We start from the raw sequence: 27,480 nt of genomic DNA, 5'->3' as shown, positions 1-27,480 counted from the left end.
TAACTGATAATATATCTTTATTTTTGATTAATTTACACTAAAATAAGTCATTTAAACATAACAGACTGTAAGTATCTATGTTTGGATTTGAAATAGCACATTTAATGAGTAAAAGGTCATAATCAATTAAAAACTGCACATTGTTAAAAGTTCTCCATAAAGAGGATGAATTTGACTTTCTGTGACAAAAACGACAATGCAATACAAAATACGTTTTTCCACTTGACTGCATGAGCTGAGTTGCATTTAAGTCAAGCATATTTTTCCATGGCACCTTGGACTCACAGAGATCATATGTTTTTTTTTCAAAGGCTGCAAGATACAATATGTAAAAAAGAAAAACATGAGACACTAGAAAGTGTTCATTTACCCTTAATTTTACCTAGCAAAAGTGCCATTTTGCCTCAAACAATGAATTCAAGCAAGCTGCATTTTTTTTTACAGAAAATATATATGTATATCAAGAGTCTCCATGTACATCACATTAAGACAATGTGTTTAAACACAGTTATCCTCAAAAGTGCTTCTTGAAGTCTGAGCAGACTAGAATAAAAAACAAAATGTACAGTACGTTAGCCACACGTTAGCTGTGTTTTTATACAAATATAATACATTTAAAATGGATGTTTTTTTTTCATATATATAGCTCTAAAAAACCTTTATTGAAACCAGTTAATACCTTGTCATCCCTTTTTCATGAAGTTAAAACATTACATAAAAACTTGTCAGAAGTATTTTTCTTAATCAATGCTTCTTACAGTTACTTCCAGATTTTGAAATCATCGACAATGTGGTTTGTTCCCACCACATAAAATGTTTCTGCCGGTCACAGGGTGGTCCCAGCAACAGCCTTATTTCCACATTCTCTTGAAGTTCAGTCATTCCTTCTGGACTTATTGTCTATTCTTGAAATGTTTTGCCTCACATATAAGAGCATTCATTAGTATTGTTGCCCTTAATGAGACCATCCAATTGTAGAAATGTGGGTAATCCACTTAGTGGGTATCTGTGGGGCTTCATCCACTGACTGTAGGAAGTAGGAATAGGACCACTACCACCAACAGTACCCGCTGGTACTTCCTATTTTCTGTTGCTCTACATCTTTTAAACGGGTTGCTAATTCTATTTTGTTAATGATATGTTTGCTGTGGCACAAGTTATTCAATTTATGAACTGACCAATCAAATATTTTTTTTTAAAAAAGGAGGTGGCCTCTCGTCAAATGTTCGAAGTATTTGATTGACAGATTCTCCTGAGAGCGCTTTCAGTGGAAGGTTTGTGCTCTTGTAACATGCTCACTACAGATAGAGTGGTTGCCATAGAAACTCTACCACTCTTGTGGTAGAGTGTCCGCCGTGTGACAGGAAGGTCGGGTGTTCAAATCCAGGTAGAGTCATATCAAAGACCCAATGCCTCCCTGCTTGACACTCAGCATTAAGGGGTTGGATTGGGGGGTCAATCCACCAAATGGTTCCCGAGCGTGGCTGTGTCTGCAGCTCACCGCTCCCCCAGGGGATGGGTCAAATGCGGAGAACAAATTTCACACGCCTAGGTGTGTGACAGCTAATGGGACTTTAAATTTAAAATGTAGACTAAGACCGACACGGACAAATTATGGCTTACTGGTTCCAACATGGCAATGGACATATAGCATAAAATTGGCAACTGAATTGACTTACTTTGGTTGGAACCGAAAGTACGTTATTTTCTATAGGTGACATTACACTTGCTTGTCCAGTTCTCTATATACAGTCAGTGGCTTGAACCCAGTCTCTTTCAGACTGATTAAACTCTTTGGATGAGCGATGAAATATTTCATGAAGAGGAGACAATTAGTCCACATCTCAACTTCAAATCAACGTTACCTGAATCTTCATCTATACTTTTTTTCACATTATGGTAGCAGCTTCTTAAAGTTAAAACAATCACACTTTGAAGACAACAGTCTGTTGGTCTGGTTGGGGATAAAGTGCAATCCTCCTTTGGCCCCCTTTGTGGAAACGGATACAAAGCAGGGGTGGGAATCACTCGTAGACGCCTGCCTCTGGTCTCAGTGGAGGACGATAAAAGGCCTCATGGCCCAGAACATTTGACAACAGTCTCCGCCCGTGTATTGATGGGCCAGGTAAATACCCTGCCCCTGCTTTAGTGGCTCTAGTAGGTTTGTGTCTAGGTGCTGCAAAGTACCCCCCCATGTGGTCGTATTGTGTTGGCCTGACCTTAGTGCTCTGAGTCCTTCTGTTGGGCTGAGCAGAACAGCATTCCCTATAATCTGGATCCAGAGGTGATTTGCTGTGGTGGTGATAGTAGTGGTGGTGTTCTCTAGTGCTCTGAGAGCGCCTAGGTCTCTTGAGGATAGTGGGCCTCATGACCCCAGAGGAACTATTGAGCACCATTAAAAGATCGTGGTCCTGACCCCCACTGTGGCTTCTGTCATTCCTTTCCATGGTCTTCAGGTTGAGACAACCCTTTTCTGGAAGTGAAGGGACTTTGCGAAGCCCTTGCTGCTGTGAAGAGCCCTGTTTGATCTGAATCTGTCTCAGAGGTCTGGAGTCTACAGCAGAGCGGTGAGTGTTACCTTGGACCTTGGGCTCTGCCTTGGACACAGAAGAGGTTGTGGGTGAAGTTACATTATTAAGGGTTTCTGTTCTGCTGTTGGAGAGAAGGCTGGCATCTCCTGGATCTGACTTGCTCCTTGTGTGCACTATGTCTCTGCTCCTCGTGTCGACTGGAGAACCAGGACTACCATAGGAAGAAACAACTTGATATGTGTTTTTATGTCGGGATTTACTCTCATACTTGAATGGCTGATGTACAACTCCTAGGCCTTCAGCATCTCCAGCCTCGTACAAATTGGTGTCTCTGCTCTCTGTGTAAAGCTTCCTGTTTTGGGGGGAAACGCTGTGTGGAGAGTAGTTGTAGTGATCGGACTGTCCTCCTCTAGTGGAGCGTACAGTGTAAGACTGACTATGATGGGCCCCTGTCTGCAGACAGGGCTCTCCTGAACAAAATTGGGCTTCTGCAAAATTCCCATCTGTACAGGGTCTGTAGTAAAACTCAGTGTTGTTGAACTGTGGCCGCACAGAGTGAAGACCGGTCTGAATCAGCCTTTGATAGGGAGCCTCTTGACTTGCCGTTTGCTCGAGATAAAACATGGCATCAGAGTGCAAGATCTCTGTATCTGGTAGGTCATAGTGGCTAACGTGGGGGGCATGAAAAGAGCGAGCCCTCCGGATTGCCGGGTTCACCACCACTCTGTCTTCTGACCTTTGCCATTGCCCTTGCTGTCTGTGGCAGCCACTGATAAGGTGCTCATCTTTACGGAAGCGTCTGTATTGAGGTGACAACGGGAGCCTAAGACCATAAGTACTATATCGGCCCTCTGATGATTGCCTGTACAAGCCTTTAGGCCTAGTGAGGTGTGGCGGCAAAGCATTGGGCCGTTGGCAGCGTGACTCAGGAATTATTCCTGAATAGTTTGGCAAGTGATAAAGATGTGGTCGATGCTTACTGTAGGCATCATCTACATGATGGGTTAAGACATCCAGAACTCTGTCTCCTTCCAAGCAGTAAAGATGAGAAGAGGGGGTTTGTAACTGTCGAGGAAAAACCTCCTCAATGGAGGCTGGCATTGATGACTCTGCTAGCACAGCGCGGAAATTAAAAGCATCTACAGAGTCAGTGTTGGCGTATATAGGAGAAGCTGACGGGCTCCAGGCTGGGCAGACGGGCTGACAGGGTGTTGAAACTCCAACACTGTGATACGCGTGCTTGCCATGTGTGACTTCTTCCGACTCTTTGTCGTCTCTCTGTTCCCTTCCCTCTGTGCTCCCTTCATCGAAGCTCCCTGATCCAAGAGGACTGACATTAGGAGTGAAATTACATGTGCTTTCCTGACTGTCACTGACGTTTAGCGGCTCTGAACGAAGGTGCAAACGCTGAAAATGAGCAGGGTCAGGGCCGCAGCCCACTTCCGAAGGGCTTTGCCATGAGGAAAAGGGGGACTTGCGAGGGAAGCAGTACTCCTGGGGACACCCTTTGACGTCCAGAACTGAGGGTCTAGGCGGGTGATGCACCTCCTGTCTCTGGATAAGATGCAGCGGGGTGTTGCTCTTTCTTTGGGGGCCACTGGCGGCCTTCTGGGCAGATTCAGCCAGGGCCAAGGCCAACTTGCGTGCAGCACTCGTCAAAGGAGGATGAGGAGGAAGAACAGAAACTGAACTCATAAGTCTATCTGTTCCTGGGGAGGGATAAGACAAACAACGCTACAGTATGACAGGACAAACAAAGCTATGGTAAGACATGATGGGACAAGACACAAAAGCTTTCATAAGAAACTATAAAGTTAAAAAATTAGATAAATACTAGCTTTACACATTAAATAACAAAAATGTTATAAGAGGAGTGGTACTAACCTGGATCGGGCAGGTTCTGTGCAGACTGACTGATGTCTGTCATGGCTGACATCTGACTTGCAGAGCTGTGTGGGCTGCACCGCTGAAAGGACACTCTGGACTCTTTTCCATCTGCCACTGGAGGCTTAGTCTTATCTACTTGGGGAGAGAAATTTGGCTCAGGGGCCAGAGAGGCAGTCTGACCATCTGCCAGCATTTTAAATGATTTTTTCTTCAATTTGGGTGAGAGCTGCTTAGCGGTAATCTTTTTCCCACCTTTACCAAGAACAGGGCTGACATCTGGAGAGTGCGGGCTACCGAGGTTGTTTGGAGAGGAGACAGGCTCAGACTCATTGGAACATCCTGCATTTCTCCTCCATTTACTCCCATCTTTGTTGCGTTGCAGAGCAGGCGTTACTGACTGAGGACTGCACTGAAAACTCATGGGGTCAAAGTCTAGGAAAGAAATGCCTGTAGCTGGCGGGGAAAGATCCAGATCGTCTTCCATGTTTGGAGGAGAAACACCTGCAGTGCAGGTTTGATCTTCGTCGCTTTGCTCCTCATTTAGTTGGGGGTTTTCAATGTCATCTTTTCTCCTGGTCTTGTGCAGGTCTTCTCTGCTGACTGGAGAAATGGCCCCACTTGTTGAACGAGGTCGGAGAGGGCGGTAACTCGAGCGATCCCCTAAGGTGAAAAGTCCAACATTGATTCTTATTTTTTGCCATCAGTCTCAGAAATAAACAACAACAAAGTTCAACTAATAATTACCTTTTAAATTTTGTAAAGAAGTGAGAGATTCTTCACTTTTCGTAGAGCGCAATGTGCCGCTGTGTCCTCTTCCACCTGCAAAAATTTGAACAAATGTTTTTGTATTTTTCAAAGCCTTTCAAGAAATCTACAAGAAATATTTGGCAATTACATTTTATATGAGATATAGACAGTATTAATAATGGTGAGTTGGGTGGTTTGGTAAGTTTGCTCACAACAATGTTAGTTGAAGATGCAAAAATACTGAAGTAAGTACGGTATTCAGAAAAAAAATACAGTATCTACCCACTGTCTCAAATTTGATACTTACATAAAACTGTACTATAAAGAATTAATTATAAAAACATTTTCCAGTCTTTCAATGCAAATCGTAATCATAAAAAAATTGTAACAATCCATGACTTATTCTCACCATTAAGTTTAAAAACATAGCAAAACTTTTCCCGCCAATAGTGCTTTTGAGATTTAATGGAATCAGACATTTTGAAATAAGCACTAAAAGCCCTTCTAATGCCCGTAGTGGAATGATGATGAACTACAGGGCAGACAACATGCAGACCAAGTTAGGTTAAATGTTTTTTAGGAGACTTTGGGTCATGCCAATGAGACAAGAAGTCGCTGAAATCAAATACTATGATACAAATGGTCATATAGGGTCAAGATGTGCAAGAATTAAATTACATATTTAACTGGAAAAAAACAGTCCTTGAAAGTAGCAGAGAAGCATGACATTTTCAGGCTGCTTGAGAAGAAGCGGTGAGCTGACCTGGCAGTGCAATGCTCTTTATCTCATTTGGTTCACTGGGGTGTCGCTTCAGTTTACGCTTGGACACAGAGTGTGACTTGCCCAGGTGGAAAAAAGAGAGCCAGTTCCCCACAGGAGATTTTTTAGCCTTGGCAGGAAGCCGCTTAGTGCTGCAACACAGGAACAAATCCCATTTAACACTTTAACTTGTCAGTCTTTTTAAAAAAATGCTCCACTAAGGAGGAAGATGACATCAAAAACATTAGAGGGCAGGAACCTTTAATTTTTTCCATGCTTAGGCTTCTAAATCATTAAGTAATGAAAACAGTTATTCCCAAATAATAGTGTTGAGTAGTTATTAGCACAGATTTCATTTTTTTTTTTTTTTTTTTTTTTTATTATAATTAGCACAGATTTCAAATCACAAGCATCAACAATGTTGGTATGCTCTGTTCTTAACATAAATTACCACAATCATTCTATTAAATACATTTAAAATAATGTTTAGTAAAATCATTTACTAATCAGCATCCACGTTAGAATGGAAGAAACAGGAGCTGAACACATATAAGGCTGGTATATGGTCTGTGAACAGTAGTTTTCTGGCAAAATACTATTGATATTGTAATGATTCTGTGGTTTAGTTTGGTTTTCTGTTATTCTTGGACATGTTTTTGGTTTCTTTTTGTCAGTCATACCAGTTTCAGGTTCATGATCCACACTTGTCTTCAGTTCAGTTAATTGCCCTCAGCCTATTTAAGTGTCTGGTTTCCTTTTCATCCTTGTCAGGTCATCTACTCTACTCTGCTCTGTCATGTCACCGTTGTTTCTTTGTGGGGTTTGTCTTGTTCAAGCTTATTTATTAAATGTCTAACTTTCTGTCACCATTCCTGGTCTGGTCTCCTGTATTTTGGGTCCTACACCAGTTCCTGACAGATCTATGTAACGTTTCTCTGAATAGTTTGCCATGTCTGAATTTTCCCTAAAAATATTGCAATAATTAAACCTAAAGAGTTTAACAGCAACATTGTTTGCCATTGTTTTCCTGTCTCTAAAGCCTCAGAATAAGTTGTTCTGTTAAAGTCCCACTCCGGTAATGTTTTGATCTCTTTTAAAAGTGTTCCCAGTTGTCGTTTAATTATGATTTTGCCATTTTTAGCCAAAATTTAAAAGAAACTGTCATTTTCTAGGACATAATTTCTGTGGAGCGGCAGTACTTCATTAGAAATTTGTCTTTGAGTTCTGGATGGGACTGTTGGCACGGAACAAGCCTGTCCGCTTCCCATCCCCAATCTGTTTACATGCACTTCTGCTAACCAACAGCTCAAGAACCGGTGCAACAAAAATGGCAAGCGATATTGGAGCTATCTAGCTGTACAGTTTTGAGCCAGATGCCAGCTCGGACGAGAAAAACAAAGATGTACATGGCTCTAATCGTCTACAAGCAGATCCATCAGGTCTTTAAATTGTGTTGAATGTGAAAATTATGCAAGAAATCTTTCTTTTCCAATGTTAATAAATACTAAAGCATCTTTTAAAGAGCTAAGCCATCTTTATCTTAAGTGCAATGTTGTTTAATTTCCTATTAGAATAAAGTTCAGGCATCCCGAAACCTTTCTCCGTGTGGTGAATCATTTCCTCTCTAAAGCCTTAGAGTATGTAGGTGAAATATCAAATCACGCCCCTGCAGAGTGATGAGCAAGCAGAGGAAGGATTCATATTAGACACACATGGAGGACAGCTGTGGCAGCTCATTAATCTACCTCTCCACTGGGAGCTCGATGACTGTGTGGAACTTGCCGAGGAGAGCTTCAGGCCCCTCCCCGACCTCAATGTAGTCACTGTGGGTGAGGCAGGGCGTGGTAGCCGGCGAACCAAGCTGTGCTTGGGTACGAGCCTGGGCTTCCTCCAAAGACAACAGCTTGGTGGAAGGGGAGCAAACCATCAGGGACTTTGGTCTGGATAAGGTGCTTTTACCTAAAATGGAATACAAGATGAGATAAATTCATCAAAAAAAATTATCTTTTATGTTAAAAACCTACCAGTGCTTTCTCTAATGATGGTGTTGAGTTTGGCGCTAAACAGGCTCTCTGTGTTGTTGAGGATAAACTCCACCACCACAGACTGGATGCGCACTTCCATGAACGCAGCTGTGCCACTAAAACAGGCCGACTCTATCTGTCTGGACCTAAAAAAGAGCACAGCACACCATGACCTATTTCACTGCTTTGGGCAACTGAGACATGCCCCACTTCAGCGTTACAGAAAAGCCTGTGACTTCAGCAGTGCCATGACAGTGATGGTTACCTGAGCAGGTTTGGGGCCCAAACGATGGCCAGGTTTTTGGTGTGCATGTTAGTGATGCCGCTGAACGTAGCCAGACGGGAGAGGTGCCTCATGAGGAATTCCAGTGTCCTGGAAATTTAGAATCAGGTTAGCACTCATTTTTCTGCCAAGTTATGGAGACTCATGTAGGTCATTGAGAAAAGTGTCATCTTTCCTGTTACCAGCAGGTGGAGCAATGACTAATATCGTACTGGATTTAGTGCAGCAGGAAATACATTGACATGAATTACTTTTTCTAATGGAAAGCTATTTAATAGATCTGAAAATAAGCTAAAAATGAGTAATTTAACTGCAAATTCACTTCAAGGCACTGAAGGTGTGCTTCCTTCTGCTCAGTTTTAACTTAAACTTCCGTCCAGCAGAGAGCAGCAGTGAGCCTTCGAGCTGACCTGTAATGTGGAGGAGGCAGCTGCTGGATGACATTGTGGATTTTCACCAACCTCTCCTCATCCGTTGCTGCAGACACAGCTTCCTGTGAAGAAGCAGCGAACAAACCAAGCTCACATCTTTGAGATAATTAAGAGTCAGAGCAGGAAGCTGCTTTAACATCTCCACAAGTCTTCCTTTATCTTTTTTAAGCATCCTGTTTCAGTTGATTCCCAGCCAGTTTCAGCAAAACTATTCCATATTGTTACTAGAAATCGTGACATATTTTAATGTTCTGACTTTGAAAATAACATCAAATTGAATGTCTGCTTTTTTCCTCTCAGTACCCTGACTCTGAGGTGCCTGTTTTCCTATTCGTCCCCCGCATAAACTCCCACCTCCACCACTGCCCTGGACCTTACTGAGAACCTGTCGTAGAGCTGGTAGGTGAGCAGAGGGTTAGGCAGCTCTCTGAAGTACAGCTTGCACAGGGATCCCACTGAATGGATGTCCTGCTTGAACACATCCCTGCTCAGGTCTGGGATCTGCTCCGAGTCAAATTCATGCCTGAAAAGGAGAGACACACCTTGTGAATTATGCTGCTGCTTGCCCACCAAGATGAAAAATTAACAATTTATGAAGCCATAGAACAATCCTGTTTGTTTCCTTTTTATAATTATCTAAGAGTTATTCTAAAAATAACAAAATATTCCCAATTAGGGTATAGTTTCATTTTCTATATTGCTAAATTTGAAAAATCCCTTTAAAGTATGGTTAAAGGGAATATTATCATTTATCAGAAAAATTATTTAGTTTTTCTTCCTCTCATTATATGTGATCAGAAGAAGGAGCTCCATTCAGGCCATTCAAAGTTAGTTTTAGTTTGTTTTAGAAAAAGAAAGTGAGACTAATAACGCCCGTAACAAGACTGTTTTCCAGATATTTAGAATGAGATCCTCAGAACCTGGTGTTGCTGGATTCACCGTACTGTTTCAAGTCAACAACATGAACCAACCTCAGTTTTTGAATGTTGGAGGAAATCCCTGAGAGTCTGTAGATTCCATCCACCACTCCGTTCTTCTCAATGAACTCGGCACAACTCTTGACCACCTGTGGGACTGCCAAGAGAAAACTCAATAAGCAAGTTGCTATTATTTATCCACAATTATCGTGATAAATGTGATTTGTATTTCAACAGTCAGTCATAAAATTGATTCTTTAGGTCCAGTCTTTCCTCCTTGATCAACAATTGTGACTACATTCTTTCCATGCTAAAAACTCTGTAGCTATTGTGCGAATGTGGAGAATAAGGACTGTATTTTAAAAACCCTCCCCCCAAAAAGGATTTTTTTGGTGTTTTTAACATGTTCCTGTGGCATTTTTTTGCATGTTGGAGGGCATATATAAAAAATTTCAGATTAAAACTGCATTTATTCAAATCGTTGTGAATCAGGAGCAGACAAAAAATGCTGTTTGAAAAAGCATGTAGCTGTGACGTAGAAGCTACAGTCGGTAGACCACAGGCTCCCTGCTTTGCTCCATTCTAAGGCATCCACTTGCAGACAAATAGATCCACTTGCGTCTTTGTTGTCCTCATCCAAGCAGAAATCAGTCTCAAAACTGTTCGGCTGGATCTAATATTGCTCACCATTTATGTTGTACCACTAATGTTAGGTCGGGGTTGTGAGGGAATGTAAGTTAGTGGGAGAGCATGTAAACAGATGGATGATGGGAAGTAGGGGTGGGCTTACTAAGCGCCAAGAGTTCCACCCACAATTAATAGGCAAATTTTTAATGAACTCCTGCCGCTCTACAGAAACTATGTCCAAGAAAAATAAAAGACCAGATGATATAAAAACAAAATAGTCATATAATGTAACTTCAGAATATATGAATGCATCATGACGGGCAATTTTTTGTTCTATTAACTGGTTTCATTCTCCAATTCAGTGATAATAAACTTTTGGCGAATCCAGCACACATCTTTCCTGAATTCTCGCGTCTGGTTGATTCGAAAGGATCAACTGTCAATAGTACAAAGTAAGCCACAAAAACAAAAAACAAAGTTTTACCATTAAATATTTTACCTTCATGTTCACAGTTGTGGAGATGCTCCCCGAGGTCACAGCCAAACACCCGCTCTCGGAGGATGCCACGTTGCCGGAGCTTTTGTGGCGGCGGCCGAGACTTCATGAAAGACCTCAGAAAGGTTACGAGCTTCCCGTGTTTCTTAAACACTGACATAAACACACATTTACATATCAGCCACATATGACATATTTTCTGAGCCTTTAGTCAAATTTCCTCAATGAGGACTACCTGGTTTCGGGATGGTGCTCTGAACACTAGAGGGGATCTTCTCATTTATGAGCTCAACGCAATCACTGGGGAAGAAACCAACCTGCAGGAGGAAGAGAAAAAAAAACAAGTTAATGCAGGTAGGGATTAAAGGATTTTGTGGTTTTAAAAAAGCTGTTTTTGAACATGGCTTTTACCTGAAAGCCATGTTTCCCTCTCCACCAGCCCGTGTCTTCCTTAGGAGGCATGTCGATGACTGACACAATGTCCCCCACCTGCAGCACAAAGAGGATAACATTCACACCTCAACACACAAAGGCTTCAGGAGAAAAAAATATGCTGGAACAGGACGCTAAGACAGGGACAACCTGGGCGACGCCGAGCGACACCCTGTTACCTCGAAGGTTAACTCGTCTGTCGCCTGCGCTGTGTAGCGTTTTGTGACGTGGGCGGCTGCGATGGCGGGGACGTTGATCGATGCTTCTTCCGACACCAACAGATGGTTCCCCTTGTTGTCAATCTAAAGGAAAAAGTAAAGACGACATGTGAGCCCAGCTTTGAGAGGTCTGGAGCTTCATCAAAGGCAACCAGTTCTGGGTTGAGTTATTTTAGTATTCTTGGTCTTATTGGCACTTAGATCAGAGTTCAACTGATGCTTCCTGCTCTTTTACAGATGGAGAAAAATTTGTTATTACTCTTCAGATAATGTGCTATTTCTTCTAAATCAGAGGTCCCCAACTGGTACCCGTCCATGAAACATTTGGTACCAGGCCAAAGAGAAAAGAAACATTCTGTTTTATTTAAAATCTGATTCTGAATGAAGTTTTATTTTGGAAAAGTACTTCTTTACTCAAGCTAGCAAAGTTAACAAACAACAAACATATTTGAAAAGTTTTTTTTCGCAGAACAGAAGAAGAATAGAAAAGCCTTTAATTTAAAAAAAAAAGGAAATTTGAAGCCAAAACAGACAAAAACAGGAGTCTTTACTCAAATATGGATTCATTTTGACATCTAATATTATTTTAGAAAGTTAGTTTTAGTGATATGAGGCTAAAGTTGGCACCCATTTCTTAGCTTCCACTTTGACAGTTATGGGTTAATGAAAAACCTATATTACATTTTGTTGGTTAATACGGGGACATCTAGTCTACAATTAAAGTTTAATCCAGCTTCAAATATGATGATGAGGATAAACTTTACCCTCAAAAGGTAATGGAAACTGTAAGCTATAAAAAGAAATCAGACGCCCACTTCCGGCTCATACAGGCGAGTCTGGGAAAGTAATCTCTGGCATTAAACCGGTCTGTGGCCTGAAAAAGGTTGGGGACCACTGGTCTAAACCAATATGTCTAACTGTCGGGTTTGATCCAGCTTGACTCAAAAATGCATATTGTGACCTGATTCCCTTTTGAAAAAAAGCTGTAAAGGTCCAGTGTAACAGGAAATCTTTCATACCCTACACAATAACACGTTACAACAACTCACAGGGGAACAGATAACGTTTGCACATTCTTGCATATTTTTGCCTGCACTGTTGTAAATAGTTGTTAAATTATTATACCACCTTATTTTTTTTCATTTACTTGTTTTTATTTGATTCTATTTTCTTTTTATGATTAAAAGATTAAATGTAAAAAAACAAACTACATTCTGTTTCTTGTTGGAAAAGCAGTTACCTCCATCCATGTCAGCACTGGACCACAGTTGATCTTGTTGTCTGCGATGGCAGAAAAACGCGACAGGTAGGCTGCCAACATTGCTGCAACCAACTGAAGGGAAAAGGATGCAACATAAGATTTAGAATGTCACTGGCAGACATGGGAACTTTTCTCTGGTCTCTAACATCAGAGATTAAAAGAGGTCATTGTACCTCAGAGGTGTCAGTCAGTGTGCTTTGACGTGGAAGTTCAGTGAGCTGGGAGTAACGGCGGTCATAGATGCACAAGTGGAGGTGTTTGTCGAGCACCCGGAAGTCTTCATAAGATCTCCTTACCAACCAGCTTCGCCCCTGATAGAGAAAATACAGGAAACCCATCAGAAGTCTCATAAATTTTGTTTTTAGGGGTTTTGTTGGATAAAACCCTCAAGGCCATTTAAGATGAATTTTCAATTAAGTCCCACTCTGATCATCATTTGATCTATTGTAAAAGTGTTCCTATTGCTCTTTTAATTATGATAGTGCCATTTTTAGGCAAAATCAAAAAACCTGTGTTGTTTTCTGGGACATGGTTTCTGCAGAGTAGCAGTAGTTCATTAGAAATTCACCTCCGTCCTCCATCACCAACAAAATGCCACAGGAACATGTTAATAACAAAACTAAAAAAAAACACAATTTTCATTGAAGCGGGTCTTTAAATAGTTTAACTGTCAAAGCAGTCTTACCTGACAAGTGATCTGGATCAGAAGGATTAGTTCTTTGGAGTCCAGACCAACCTTTGGCCCTTCATTCTGCTCCTCTGCAAAGGTCAGCTATAGGGAGAAAAGAACCAGGAAACAAACACTAAGAGAGCAGTGCCAGTCTAAATATTGTATGAGTGTTATACAGCAACCTTTTTGGCATACAAGAAGTGCATCACATCCTCAGCTAATGAAATAATAAAGCCATATTATAAGTGAAGGAGAGAAACTCAAGCAGCTTGAAATCATGGGAAATTGTGAAATAAGACGGGAGCTTTCCCTTCCATTTAGATGTGATCTATATTCCCACATCTGCATAAATCATGCAAGGAAAAATGTAAAATAGATCAGCTGCTGTATTTCTTTTGCTGACATGTTTCATGTACTCCAAAGCTAATAAGCATCTAAATCCTGAAGTAGTTTGGGAATATATTGACAGGCGTAACTAAAGACTTCAAAGGCTCTCCAGCCAAGGGAAGTTCTGGTTATTTATAACTGCAACTCATCCAGATACTGTTACACAACATACTGCGACCTAGTTACTGCACAAGAGCAATGGAATAAAAGCAGAACCTTATAAACCACAGAAAGAGAAAATGCATTTATAAAAGAATCAAAATTAAAGAGTTATTTTTCCCCACAATGATTTATCCCAAAAATTGATCAAACCCAAACTTTGACATTCAGTTTCTGATAGATGTCAATGGCTAACCCAGTTATGATAACTGTTTTTCGGAAGTAGTTTGAGAAACAGAGGAAATTTTAAAAGAAAAGATAACAAAACCCTCACCTATGCTCTAATTAGCATTTCTTTCCCCTATGATGCTAAGACCTCCTTTCAAAATAAAGCATGCTAATGTCAAGAGGATCTTGCACAGAAAGATACCCACGTCTTTTCATTTATTTCCAAACATCTGCAGCTAACACGACAGCCGGTAAACAGTTCATGTTACCTCCCTCTAAAACATCTCAGATTTCCATCTGCAGCTGAGCGAAGCAGCCCTTCTTTGTGCGTGCAGTTGCAAGCTTGGACCACAGCGAGCTCCTCCAGAACGCCAAATCTTAGCTGAGTGCAAAAGACTTTAAAAGGTTGCACCTCCTGACTCACCTTCTTGGTGTCTCCAGCTTCTCTAACGAACTTTGGATGATCCCATACCCATGCTTTACTCCAAGCATAAAACATAAAACGAGCATGCTTTTTCTCTGTGTGCGCCTGAGCCCCCCCCCCCTCCTCCTTGATTCTCTCCTCAGATCATTTCACCCTCCTCCCCATCCCGTGCTCCATCACCCTCCCCCTCGCATCCTTTCTTTTTTTCTCCGGTGACAAAAGGGGGTTTTGCCAGAAAATGGGCTCAGCCAGAACACGCAGACGCAATAGCCCGTCTATATAGCGTGAGACAGATAGATGACCCTTCCTCGTTTCAAAACAAGGAGAGCTAATCTGGAGAGGGAATCAGTCGGTGTGGCTGCAGACAGAATCCATCCTTGTGTTGCCCTTTGCTATTCTGAAAGCAGAAGATCTGATTTCTGCCCTCCCTCTATGCTGCTACAGTCTCAAAATTAAAGGCAAAACAATAGCATGACAGGAGGCAGAACAGCAGAGGCTCACCATCCAGTTTGAGTCAAAGATTTTTGCGCATAGTGGCTCACAATGCTCTTCTGTGCTAACCTTTATTTAGTCTTTATAAAAAAAGGGTTTTTCAGCTTTTTGTTTCATTATGAAGATTTTCAAGGTCAATGGGACCCTTGTGCTGCTCCAATTCCATCCCCAGAACAAATGAACTGGTCACAGTCACGGCAGCCTCAGCAGGGTGTTTACCCAAACGGAGCTCCACGATCCAAAGGAGTAAAGAGGCCGGCTGCAATGCAGCTCATCAGCTCATTACTGCAACATGCATGGATGTAACCCAACAATATGCACCAGGAAATGTTCATGCACATTTTTGCATTCAGCCAGCCCAGTAGCCTCTGGATGTGCAGAGAAATTGTGTGCACTCTGCTGGTTAACATATGGAACTGCACCAAGTTTATCCAAGCGGTTAACAGCCATTTTCACACGAGGCTGAGCAAACACTGGGACCTAACTGCACCTCCTTATCAAAATGCTGGTAATTAAACAAAAAAAGTCTGCATTTGTTTCTCCCCTCCTGAGTAAAACCTAACTAATAGTTAAAGAGAAGAGTAATGATTCGGCCGTTAAGCATTTCTGGATCAACCCAACAAAACCGCTGCTGAACTTGAGCCAAAGACCCAATCCCAAAAACACAGTGAGTCTCTGCTGAATACTGTCAGAACTCACCTGAACGTTGCCAAAATCAACAGTTTCATAGTGGAAGTGGGCGCACTCTGCCAACCTGGGGAAGTGACCTCTGGGGAACGTTAACCTGAAATAAGCAGAACAGCAGCTCATCACAATTTAAGTCACGGTGTTAAGGAGCAGAGCAAAGTAGGGGGAAAAAAAGCTGCAAACCAGAGGGATCAGACCAGAGTATGTGACAGAGATCACCATTATTTCACTGGACCTAATTTCAGTGGCCTGAATAAAAGGCCTGGTTTGCAGCCTATAATAGCATAGTCGCTGTCAACGAGAGCGCCTACTTCTTCATGTTCTTGACCTTCATGCTTGCTGTACTGACGCAGGAGCGCAGGAGCGGCTCTGCGGGGAGCTCGGTGATGTCATCAGTCCTCACCTGCAAATGCAACCAACAGAAAAGGAAACATATTATCCCGTCACAGGAATGCAAGAGTTTTCTACAGAAATACATTCAGGAACCGAGGTAGACCTGAAAGAAATCAGTTTTTTTGGCTACAACCGTAATAAAAACATTGAACATGTGTTTATATTTCGTTAGCATGTAAAGTTTTTTCAACTTTACTTTTAACTTTAAAAAAATGTATGATCAAATTAAATATTCAGGTTGCGTATTTAATTGGTGACATGCAGGCTGCTCTTTATCAGCTATACTTCTTAAATCTTTGTTGAAAACATAGAAAGTTTTTTTTACAATCCAGACTTAAAAAGTATTAAGTGCTATTTGAGAGCTGAAGTTATAGTTGCAGTTCAAGGAGTGCTCTTTTTTTTTTTTTTTAAATAAGCCAAAAGAAATTCTGATCACTGATAAAATCTGCTGTTATCAAAATCTGCTGTTCCGCAAAGCACTCAGCTGAGGAACTATGGATGTTAACATTCATGGATGTAGATGTGTTGCTTCCAAGTCATTCAGAATGAGTGCAAATGAAAAAGAAAAAAACACTAGCAATAAATTTAAAGGGATATTAGGATAAAAAAATATTTACAAACAGTAAAAATAACATCGCTACGAATGAGTTTTAGGGCCACCAAAAAAAAAAAAAGTAAAATTACAAGATTTTAAGTCGTAGATTTAAAAACGTAGATTTACGAGAACAAAACTCATAATTTTATGAGATTAAAGTGAAAGTGAGCACACAGAGCAGCAAGTGAACGCCATGTTCACTTGTTTGGAAGCTCATTTGTTTGATTTACGATTTATTAATGTTTTATTTATTGATGGTTGGTTTGCAGGATCTCTGCAGCCCTTGATGAAGCCATCGGTGTCCCTGCAGCTGTCCACTTGAATCCTTTCTTCTTCTACCAAAGACCAAAGATCTCTACGTTTGTGTGATGCTTCCGTCTGAGGAGAAGCACTTTTTTGGGGGCATTTTTAACGTTCTTATGCTAATATAACAGACTACTTTCATTCCTCTTTATTGTTTTATGTTGAAACGGGACGTATCATCTGGAGGGGGGGGCGTATGTAACACTGTTTACTTTCACATTGGTGTTCGGATGACAGGTTCATGACGTAAGGTGACAGATGAACTTCAGGTTATGTGAATGAAAAGGAAAATAAAGGCTGCAGCGGTCCTCTACACCCAAACGTGTCTCTGAGCTCCTTATTTTACATGTGAAACTCCGCTTTACTGGCATCAAACCCCGGAAAGCTGGCTCCACTTACAATAATCTGATTTTGAGTCGCCAAAAGGTTCTGAATCTCTTTGTTTGTTAAATCTATCCAGAAATAAAGCTTCACAAAAGGCTTCACATATTTCATCTACAATCCAGGCTCAGATAAATGGAAAACTTCTGTGTTTTTTCCTTGTTAATCTATGACTTTTTTCTCGTAATTTAACAGTTATGACTTTAGTTCTCGGAAATTCACGACTTAAAAGTCATAATTTAAAATACATTTGTTTTTTGTAAACTGGCCCTAAAACTCCGTCGTACATCACAAACTAAAATGCGCAAACCTGAAAAAAGGGGAAAGGCAGGAACAAAAAACCACTCATCAACTCAGATTTTAATTATAGTCTCCACAAAACAAAATAGGTTTTAACAAAAAAAAAAGAAAAAGCCAAAAACAAAAAACCACTCATCAACTCAGATTTTCATGTTTATAAAAAAACATGACAAGAGTCATTCAACCAAAATGTCCTCGCCAAATGTTGCAACTTCATGGGACTAGAATATTTTCAGTGATCAAAACAGGAATCTTCTGTTTTAGAAACAACTGCTCTCATGCCTCTGAGATTCCTCCATACTTTTCTACTTCTGCTTCACCCTTTGCATTTGCAAGTCACAGCTTTATATATAGAGATGAAAAGTCTAGCTGTTGTAAGGAAGGCCAGAGTCGCCTCAAGGAAGGACATCAAGTCCATGTTCATTTTCTTGCACTGATGAGTCAGAGTCATGTGTGTGACTGCATGTACGTGGGCGCTTACCATGGCATTGGATGTTTCTAGTGGCTGCCTCTCTTCTAGAGGAGTGCTGCTGGTAGCTGGAAGTAAGGCATTGCTCATCTCTAAGTCCACAGATGGGAGCCTATCTCTGCAGACAGACAACATTTAAAAAATAAAGGAATACTGAATAAAATCATGGAAGTTTTACATTCAAAGACCCACTCTGATCATCTTTTGAACTAATTTAAGGCATTCTAGTGGTCTTTTCATTATAATTATGCCATTTTTAGCTAAAATCAATAAACCAGTGTTATTTTCCAGGAAATTGTTTCTGCAGAACAGCAGTAGGTCATTAGAAATTCACCTCTCAGTTGTGCGCGAGTAAGCCTTCTCTCACTTCCCATCATCCCTTTGTTTACACTGCCCTACAGCCTCTCACACCCTCAACTTAAAGGCTATGTCACACAGCCACTACGTAGATTTTGCCCATACTGTATTGCATGTATGAAAATGGGTCATACGTGACTGTAAATGGAGAAAGTGAGAAAAGTCATGGTCTTCATGTGAAATTTTCACAGATGTATTACAAATGAACCACGTTAAAACCATGAAAGAAGTACGAATAAACCACGCAAAGAACAACTAAATCATTGTAGAACATGAACCTTGCAATCCATTAGTGCTTTGTGGATCAATTACATCATTTTAATGTGATATGTGCGTTATATACGCAATATAAAAGTAATATATCGGTGGTACATGCATGAAAAGTCCATTAGACATACATGGAACTGCTATGGAAAGCAACAAATTTGTGTATGCATATCGCAAAAATCACCCACAATTGCATAAGATTTACATAAGAAATTTGTATAAACTACGTAAAATTATGCTTAAACTGCGTAATTCTCAACCAACCAAAAATTTTGAACAGCTCAAACTGAACACATACAGATCCGTTGGCTGAAACCCTCAACAGACACCACATCAATGAATGGCGTATACTTAAATAGCTCTTTTCTACCTACAAGGCTCAAGGCGCTGTAATGGCAGCTCTGCTACCGAGCACTGGCGCCAACGTAACACCAGAGGCAAGGTGGGGTTCAGTGCCTTGCCCAAGGACACTTTGACTTGTGGGTGTGCAAGGCGGGAATTGAACCTGCAATCTTACGATCATGGATCAACCGCCTTACCACTGCACCACGGGCGCCCGCATGTATAACCAAAAAGCGAAATTTCATAATTGGAAAATGAGCAAGATGTACGTAGTGGCTGTGAGACATGGCCTTAGACTATAACACCTATGTTACTGCCACAGGCGTTTTCCAAATACATTTTTAACCTGTTCCTTTTTCACAACAATTTGAGTAAAGACATTTTCAGAAGACCTTGCGACAGACTGGCAATCTGTCTAGGATGTCCCGTGCCTTAACCCACGAGTGGCCGGGATAGGCTCCAGCAACCCCGTGACCCCAAAAGGGACAAAACGGGTTTTGAAGATGCCTGAATAAATGAAATGTTCAGTTTTTTGTTTTTTTTACCTCAAATTTCTTCATATATATCCCCCATCATCAGTAAAATGCCAACATGATTTTCAGTGAAGTGGGTTTTTAAGAGTTGGAGAAAAAGCACTAAAGGCAGCAAGTACTGGAGGCTTTGTCATGGCTTGGACTGCAGTCATGACACTGCAACAACAAGCCTCAAATGGCATTGTGTGCAGGGACTTTTATTGGTAAATTACAAATGTCAATCCTACAAGAGGAGACAAGTAGCAATTTAGTTCAAGCAAAAAAACAAACTGCAGTCCTGCAGTTTGCATCAAATCAGGATCTTCAGCTTATAATAAGCCACTGAGTCTTTTATTTGCGCTCTAAGCTTGTCTGTTCATTGGTCCATAAAGCAAACCACACACAAGGGAGTGCTTTAGAAAACCTTTCCGTCTCATGTAACTCAGCGTATTTGGGAGTGAAGGGCGAGGTCCCTTTAAACAAACTTTAACGAAGCTTGGATTTATTACACTGACTCAGTCTGATGAGATCAGACAATCTGACCTCAGACACAGAAACACTGTGTAATTTTTGTGTCCACTGTGGCACAACAAAACATCCAGACAATGAAAATATATGAGGAATAAAGTGAAATCTGCACCTGGTGAATCTTGAAAAAAAGGACAGTTTGTGCTGATAACTGGGTCACGTTTTAGCCTCAACACTATTCCTATTTAATTCAGACAGTATCTCAAATGCAAACACACGTACAAATGCCCACATAAGCGTTCACATACAGTGGACGCACACAAATGCAACTCAAAATGCACGGCTTTTCATGTCCCAGATAAGCTGACATGAAGCAAAGGGAAGAAAAAAAGGAGCTCACCCTTCAAGGACGTCACTACTTCCTGGTTCTCCCTGGGGTCCTGAGGCAGCATTCTCAATCACCGCGGCAACCACACATCCAGTCTCCATGATGCCGCCTTGCTGCAACAGCCCGCTGTTAAGAAACGTGAGTGGGAGGAGAGAGAAGCAGAAAGCAGTGAGGGTAGGGTCAGTAAGAAATCACACACGGGGCAGGATGAGTCCGAAACCATGAAGCTGCAAGACGCTAACCCACTTGAGGCTGCAGTGTGGGCATCTCTCAGGGCTGCAATCCAGGGAGCCCAGACTGTAATCTGTGATGACATCATGCTACACTCTTCAGGGCTGTCTCAGGGATAAAACATGACAGGCTGCAAGTTCAAAGGATATCAGGTTTTTTTCTTGCAGCTCTGACGCAAAAAGGTCTGTCAGCGTCATCTAAAGTGGTCTAACAATGGGGTAATAAACCGTTCTTAAAATATCCTTATTAGTTTGGTTTTTATCCTGACAAACTGTAGTTTTATTTAGAGATGTGGATCTATGATGAGTAAGGCGGGGCAATGTAAACAAATGCATAGTATCTTAAGCTGAGTTAAAACAAATCTAAATTGCTGTAAAGGTATGACAGGACACAACCACCTCTGCCCATGAACCTTTGGTAGTCCATGGCCTTTTAGCATGTTTTTACAACTTTACGATTTGCTCTAATAATTTCTTTTTAAAACAGTTTTTTGTGGCAATGCTTAATTCAGATATGTTTCATTATTTTACACAGTAATTCCACAACTGTGAAATGGAAACTGTACAAAAAACTAAATTCCAAGTGGTAAAGTTTGTCCTTTTTTTTAAAATTTTGATCACGTTTTTTATGATTTATAACAAAGATCAAACGTGCAGAGACAAAATAAAAATGTATGAATCAAAATGGCCTTTATGCACTGCAAACAAACAGAAGAAATGTCCTGATTAAGCAGACTTCACTGTGTTTCTACAACATTCCCATAACCACTTGCTGAACCAATGTGGGCTAAGCAATGTCCTGAGGGTATGTGGGCTCAAAAACAGGTCATTGTAAGAGCTCTGAAGTCCACCTAAAGCAAACAATCCCTTTAGTTAGCAAACTGAGACTACATGACTTGACAAAAAAGATAAAAGAAAAAGAAAAACTTAACTTAGGAGCTCCTCTTGTTAATAAAACCATGTTGATTTTCTTTTTGATTGGTCAAAAATGGAGGTGAGAGTATATACATTTGCTTCTTCCCAAGCAAAGCAATAAATTAAACTCTGCTTGATAGTAGGTACTAACCCCTATAAAATGAATATAAAAGTGTACATTTTTTGCAAATCTTTATGATTATGAGAATAACTTCTTACATTTTTATGAATCTTTGTTTTTTTCTAATAAGTGCATTTCTGAATTTCTGAAATGGATTTAATAAATTTAATCCAACAAATTTATTGTATTGTCTATAATTATTGCTTGAAATCTAACAATAAATCAAATAAAATCAATATCTTACTTTAGCAACATTTTTTTAATCTGGGTTTTATGAACCAGTCAATTAAGCTGAAGGTTTTTGCTTCAAAAGACATTAGTTTTGAGACTGCAGCAAAAATGACCTTGTCATTAGTTTTCAAGTTTTAAGTATTGCTGTATTTCAAGATTTTGATCTTTAAATTTTATAATTGATATTCCTTTTTTAAGCCAGTGTGGAACATGGAATATGAGAATTGCTGTTGCAATTGCTGTTGCTGTTTGCAGTTTATTTCAATAATTATTTTATCATTTCTCATAACAAGGGAAAATGTATTTAACTCAACAAAAAACATAATTAGATAGCACAGTTTTCTACACTTTTGAAAAATAGTTACATTGCTATGGCATTGATAGACCACCAGATGGCCCTGCTCTATGTCAAGGTTAGATTTAAAATCTTTAAAAAAAATGTTTTCTGCCTTTGAACTGTTTGGTTTTGTTATTCTGTTCTCTTTATGTTTTGGTTTTAACCCATTTCGTTTTCTTTTTCTGTGGTAATAACTACTATTATTTGCCACGGTGCTAAACTACCTGTAGTAACAGTGCGAAAATAATCAACTTTTTGTAAAATTGAAAGATATACTTGCCGGACAAGTTTCTTTTTTTAACAATAATGCTGTTAAACTCCTGTGAACAAATTTAATGGAGCCCTGCTTTGCATTTATGAGTAGGCTCTCATTAGCTTAAATGAGGGGCTGTTGTGGAAACAGTTTCCCATCAGCCCCTGTGGCCCAGAGTCCCACTGAGCTGCTGCTGATGAACATCCACAAAGCCTCCTGACTCAGCAGAATGTGAACGAGCAGACAGAATACGGGCCAGGTCAGATTCCACTCCATCCAACGTTCATACTGTATCTCCTTTCAATCAGACAAAACAAACTTGCCAAAGCAGAGCAAAACCTATCACACGTGGGGCGGGAACTTCACTGACTGATAACAAACGTTCCATGAACCAGTGCTTTAATGGCCCTTTTGGGTTCAGCATCTGGATACTTTTATAAAAAATTAAAAAAATGCAAAAGCAATATGCAACACAAGCTTAAATATTTTAACAATCTTAACTAAGGTTCTAGAACTTAAATGCATCGTTGAGATTTCTGATCGTTTGAATCCTTCTTGTGATTAAAACAAAGCAATTCAGTGAACAGGACACATGACCTTGCTGATTGTTTCACCTCAGACTGCAAATCTTTTCAAGTGCAGGAACACGCTGTGCAGAACATTGCAGAGCACAAGACAAAACTGTGGGCTTTAAAAGTGTCTCTGTGCAAGAAGGTTCACAGATGTGTGCATGTGAACAAACCTGCAAACCATTTGACAAAGAACTCGCAATTATGAGTGGTGAAATGGACAAACAGCACAAAGAGAACGCTGAACCAACTGTGCAAAGCAGACTCACATACAGAAACCAAAATGTGCCACCCTCTCTGTTAGATTTTCTTTTTTTAAATTTCCCTAAAATGTTCCTGCTCTTTCTTTTTCTTTTGGTCTGATGTGACTTTAAAAAGATTAATTTCAGGAGGCTTTAGTGATTTCATTTGGGGCTGGAGCATTACTTAAAAAAACATTCTCCATTTAAGTGTGTGTTTTGGTTGTTTTTAACATGTTCTTGTGGCATTTTTTTATGATTTTCCAACTTGCCATTAAATCAGACTTTAGATTTATATTGTGGGCTGTTCCCTTTTTTGCACCACGCTTGAGCAGTTTGTTGCCAGGTCAAATGCTAGAGTCTACGGTTCGCACTGAAACTGGAAGACCGTAGACTGATTTCACAGTCGGGTCACACAAAAATCATGAAAATGGCCCCTAATCTCTTCCTACTGGACTCAAAGTATTGAGTATTGGATTGACAACTCTTTGTTAAGATTTTTTTGGAATAGATCCTTGTTTTCAGGGCGCCCAGCCTTTGTTGGTTTGACACAAAGTTAAGATGTTAATGTAACCATCTGCCAAACAAGGTGAACTACACACCTCCTTACTCTCAGTTTTTCATTGTCCAGGCCAGTTTTGAACTGTGAATCCAGTGCTATAAAAGGGAATCAAACCCAAGTTCATAAAAGTTAGTATAATTCAAAACCGCTAGGCAGCAAGCACAAATTTGAAACAATTCTCAATTTTTTTTAATTTAAATGTTGACATTATTTCTTTAACTTTAACCTTTTAAGACCCAAGGTAATATTTGAGCTAACTCTCTACACATATAGTCACAGGGTTCCAGTTAAGATGAGTTAACTACTTTGGTAAAATAATTCAAAAAGTGAAGTCCATGCATATGGATGCCATGTCGTAAAATTTTAAACACTAAAAATAATCATTCTACCTTAAATTTTTATTCTTCCAAGTGAAAGTAGATGATTTATCTACAAATTTTTGGACTTCTTGTTTTCAAAAACCACCTAACAAGCTTCAGTTTCCAACAAGACTGCCTTGGACAAAAGCAGCTCCCTTCACTCTTGGCACGCATTCTATAATTACATCTCATTTGAAGACAAACAACTCCAGCATAAAAAAAAAGGATTAGCAGCTACCTGCTGAGCGTTTTGATGTTTGGCATTCCATCATGTTCTGACAGAGAAAGGCTGGTCTTCAGCGGCTGTCATCACCGCCTTTGTGTTTTACAGGATGCGTGGCAGGTTGCAAAAGCAGAACAAAAAAAATATCTTAAATGGAGTTGAGGCCATCTCCAAGGTTTGGTGAATGTAAAGTGACACTTTTCGAATAAGGCAGGGAAGATTTTCACAGCTAGCTTGCCCTTTTAATATATTTTGACTTTTGATTTTACACAGACAGTGTCTGACACGTCCACAGCAACGATGTCAAAGTCAGTTTCACGCTCTCATTCGAAACTCTGGTCAACAGTAACAAAAGGAAAGAGAAACCGCAGAAAGCCACACAGTTACCATGACAACATTCGTTGTTACTTGATGCTCCACCAGCCTGGTGATGAAGTAACAAGGAGGCAAATGAAGCCTGAACCTTTGACCTGTAGCCCTGACAGATCATCAGCCCCTCTGCGGCTCTGCGGGATTCATCCGCCATGAGCCGCTGCCGCCAGAACAAAATCCGTCATTGTTGTTGGAGCTTTGTGGCTGGTGTCACCTTGGTGGAGAGATGGCGATGGGGGTGGTGGTGTGGGGGTCATTTGATTCTATAAGCTTCTTAAATTCGACCACGGTGAGATTATTTCATCCCACGACTGAATCTTGGGAGTCAGTGATGAAGCCCAGAACTGAGATCCAAATATTAAATCAACAAGCTGATCTGTCGGCCAGGAAAAACAACAGAAGCGTAACAGCGAGGCGTTAAGCGAAAGATTCAGCCCTTTTTCAATAAGATCTAAAGATAAGGATTTTTTGAAAATCATTAGTGTCAGCCAAATATTTATGGAGTACGATGGGAAAGCTCGAGAGGAACGCTCACATTCAGGCATATAAGATTACAGAAATATCCACAGGCTTACATAATACACTGGAAGATCTACAGCAACTGCAGGGACACAACTCTGTTTTTGAGTTTGTCTTTTCCCACTGGACTGCATTACCTCATGCTATTTAAATGGTGAGTCCTATAGCTTGGTGCTCAAGATGCCAATGTTCTCACTTATTTACTTGGCCTATTATGTGTAAAAAAACAAACAAACAAGAAACTGCAATTGAAATTAGGTGTAAAATCAGATGGTGTTTAATCACAACATAGAGGCGGCTGGATGGCTCAGTTGGCTGCGTGTGGGACAGGTGCATGGGAAACCAAGGTTCGTTTCAAAGGGGGCTAGACCCTTCACAAGACCCTTCACACTATACTGCCTAATACAAGGGGAACCAAGTCTGGGTCTCCCTGTGCTGGTCCCCAGCCCAGATAAAATACAAGGATGGGTCAGGAAGGGCATCCTGCATAAAATTATCTGCCAAACCACCTGTGCCAATCAGTGAAAGCTGTTTCGCTGAGGTGACACCCTGAGGGGTTATGTCAAAAGGTGAACAACATTCAAACACAACTTAGAACACGTGACTGGCTTTCAAACATTTTTAATCAAATTTCCTTTAATTTCAAGTCGATGCACGTTCAGCTTCTCAGTTCCCATTACACTAGTAAAAACTGCTAACATGCTTTTTATCATCTCTACATGCCAACAAGAGAAGACGTTTCACAATATTTTGACAGTTGTTGTAAGGTGGTTAAAGACACTTCCCTCTAATTAAAGGATCACTTGGATTTGTTTTACGAAATGCCAAAAAAAGAAGGAAAAACCTTAAACTAAATCAACCCAAACCAGAAGAGTTCACATTAACTATAACTGTGGTAAAGCCAAGTTTACAGCATAACTTTAATATTTAAACAACAACTAATTCTGGGATTTTATGAGATATTATCTCTGCTGAAATTCTTAAATCAGATTATGCTGAAATGAAATACACACTCGTGCAAATTAACTTGTGTTTAATTAAAAGAAATAAAGAATCAAATGCTATTCAGTTTGATTATTCCACCAAAAGCAGAAAACTACAAGACAAGAAAACATTGAATTGAACTCCTTGTCTACAATGTAAAATGATCCAGCAGCACCTCTCTGGAAACAAGAGAACTGCAGTTTTCGACAGCTTTGCAAGTCATTGTATGGATGTAACGAGAGCTAAAATATTTACAATTCACGAGTCAATGATTAAAACAGGTGCACCGGCTTAAAATGAGTAAATGTCATTGAAAAGTAATGAACTGTGTTAATATAGATTTTAAAAAATTCCACATTTGTTTGGGGTTTTTCTATTCGTTTGTTTGTATTGTTTTTTTCCGAAAGTGTGATGCAGTAAAGCTCAAAACGCAGTCCTTTATAAAATCCAAACTGGAAAGTTTACAGCCAGTGTACTCTGACCTGTTGGGCCTGATAGATCACAGAGTGCTAAGCGCGCCCGGCGCGTGCGCACTCGCGCGCACACCCGCTACGATGTGTCAACTCCATCCGAACAGGGTTTCAAAAAAATAAAAGCCAAATGTGCGATCAGGCCAGCCGATGCGCCGGAACATCATCCAAACATACCTGTAAGTGCGCGCGCCCCGCTCCTCTATGCCGCACGTCGACGAGCAGACATGCCGTCAGCATCGCACGGCGGACACGCACAGGCTGGACGCGTGCTGATCACCTGAGGTAGATCCGTGCAGGGAAAAAAGCCCCGGCTAGGTGCGGCATAGCTGTGGCAGTGTAGGAGCGTCCCTCTCCGCAAACTGAAGCTGCCGAGAGCGCGCGCGCCGCTGAACTGGTGTCGTGCCCGCGCCTGGGATGTTTTAACCCTCTGGGAATCCCAGAGCTTTTTCGTCTTTTAAAGTCAAGCACCCAGATCTGAGGGATGCGTGAGTGTGTGCGCGCGAGCCCCGTTCATGATGATGATGAGGAGGATGGTGTCCATCCAGTGAAGGAGCTGCAGTTGTGTTAGGTAATGCTTGGTACAGAATTACATAACGCTCCAACATAAGTGGGTGGCAACAGTGAGAGGAGTGAAAACTGCTGTTGATGTCTCCCATCCTCACACATTCTTATTCTTAAGGGATGCTATGAAGCTCAGCCTCTCATCATGCTTGATAA

At 40.7% G+C, this 27,480-nt stretch overlaps 1 protein-coding gene across 5 annotated transcripts; it reads right to left on the bottom strand.

Moving 5' to 3' along the window:
- Nucleotides 1-27,305, bottom strand: arhgap32a (Rho GTPase activating protein 32a). Of its 5 annotated transcripts, XM_078929372.1 has the most exons (23): nucleotides 26,938-27,305; nucleotides 20,389-20,502; nucleotides 18,055-18,160; nucleotides 15,913-16,004; nucleotides 15,614-15,698; nucleotides 13,300-13,386; nucleotides 12,788-12,925; nucleotides 12,594-12,686; nucleotides 11,315-11,437; nucleotides 11,115-11,192; nucleotides 10,939-11,020; nucleotides 10,707-10,856; nucleotides 9,635-9,737; nucleotides 9,042-9,186; nucleotides 8,643-8,725; nucleotides 8,215-8,322; nucleotides 7,950-8,095; nucleotides 7,671-7,884; nucleotides 5,929-6,077; nucleotides 5,163-5,237; nucleotides 4,416-5,078; nucleotides 2,519-4,240; nucleotides 1-2,488 (listed from the first exon to the last, which is right to left on the bottom strand). In XM_078929372.1, the coding sequence occupies exons 2-23, from the start codon at nucleotides 20,475-20,477 to the stop codon at nucleotides 2,025-2,027; spliced, it is 4,995 nt and encodes a 1,664-aa protein (XP_078785498.1). In that variant the 5' UTR covers nucleotides 20,478-20,502; nucleotides 26,938-27,305; the 3' UTR covers nucleotides 1-2,024. The 5 variants fall into 5 exon arrangements, with proteins under 5 accessions (XP_078785498.1, XP_078785497.1, XP_078785499.1 ...); XM_078929371.1 differs by having other exon boundaries at nucleotides 1-4,240; XM_078929375.1 differs by lacking the exon at nucleotides 1-2,488 and having other exon boundaries at nucleotides 2,631-4,265.
- Nucleotides 27,306-27,480: the final 175 nt, after the last annotated feature.

The sequence above is a fragment of the Oryzias latipes genome, chromosome 13, assembly GCF_053564925.1.
Source record: "Oryzias latipes strain Hd-rR chromosome 13, Olatipes_Hd-rR_3.1".
NCBI lineage: Eukaryota > Metazoa > Chordata > Actinopteri > Beloniformes > Adrianichthyidae > Oryzias > Oryzias latipes.
The sequence above is the reverse complement of the archived record's forward strand: the minus strand, read 5'-3'. Positions and strand labels throughout refer to the sequence as shown.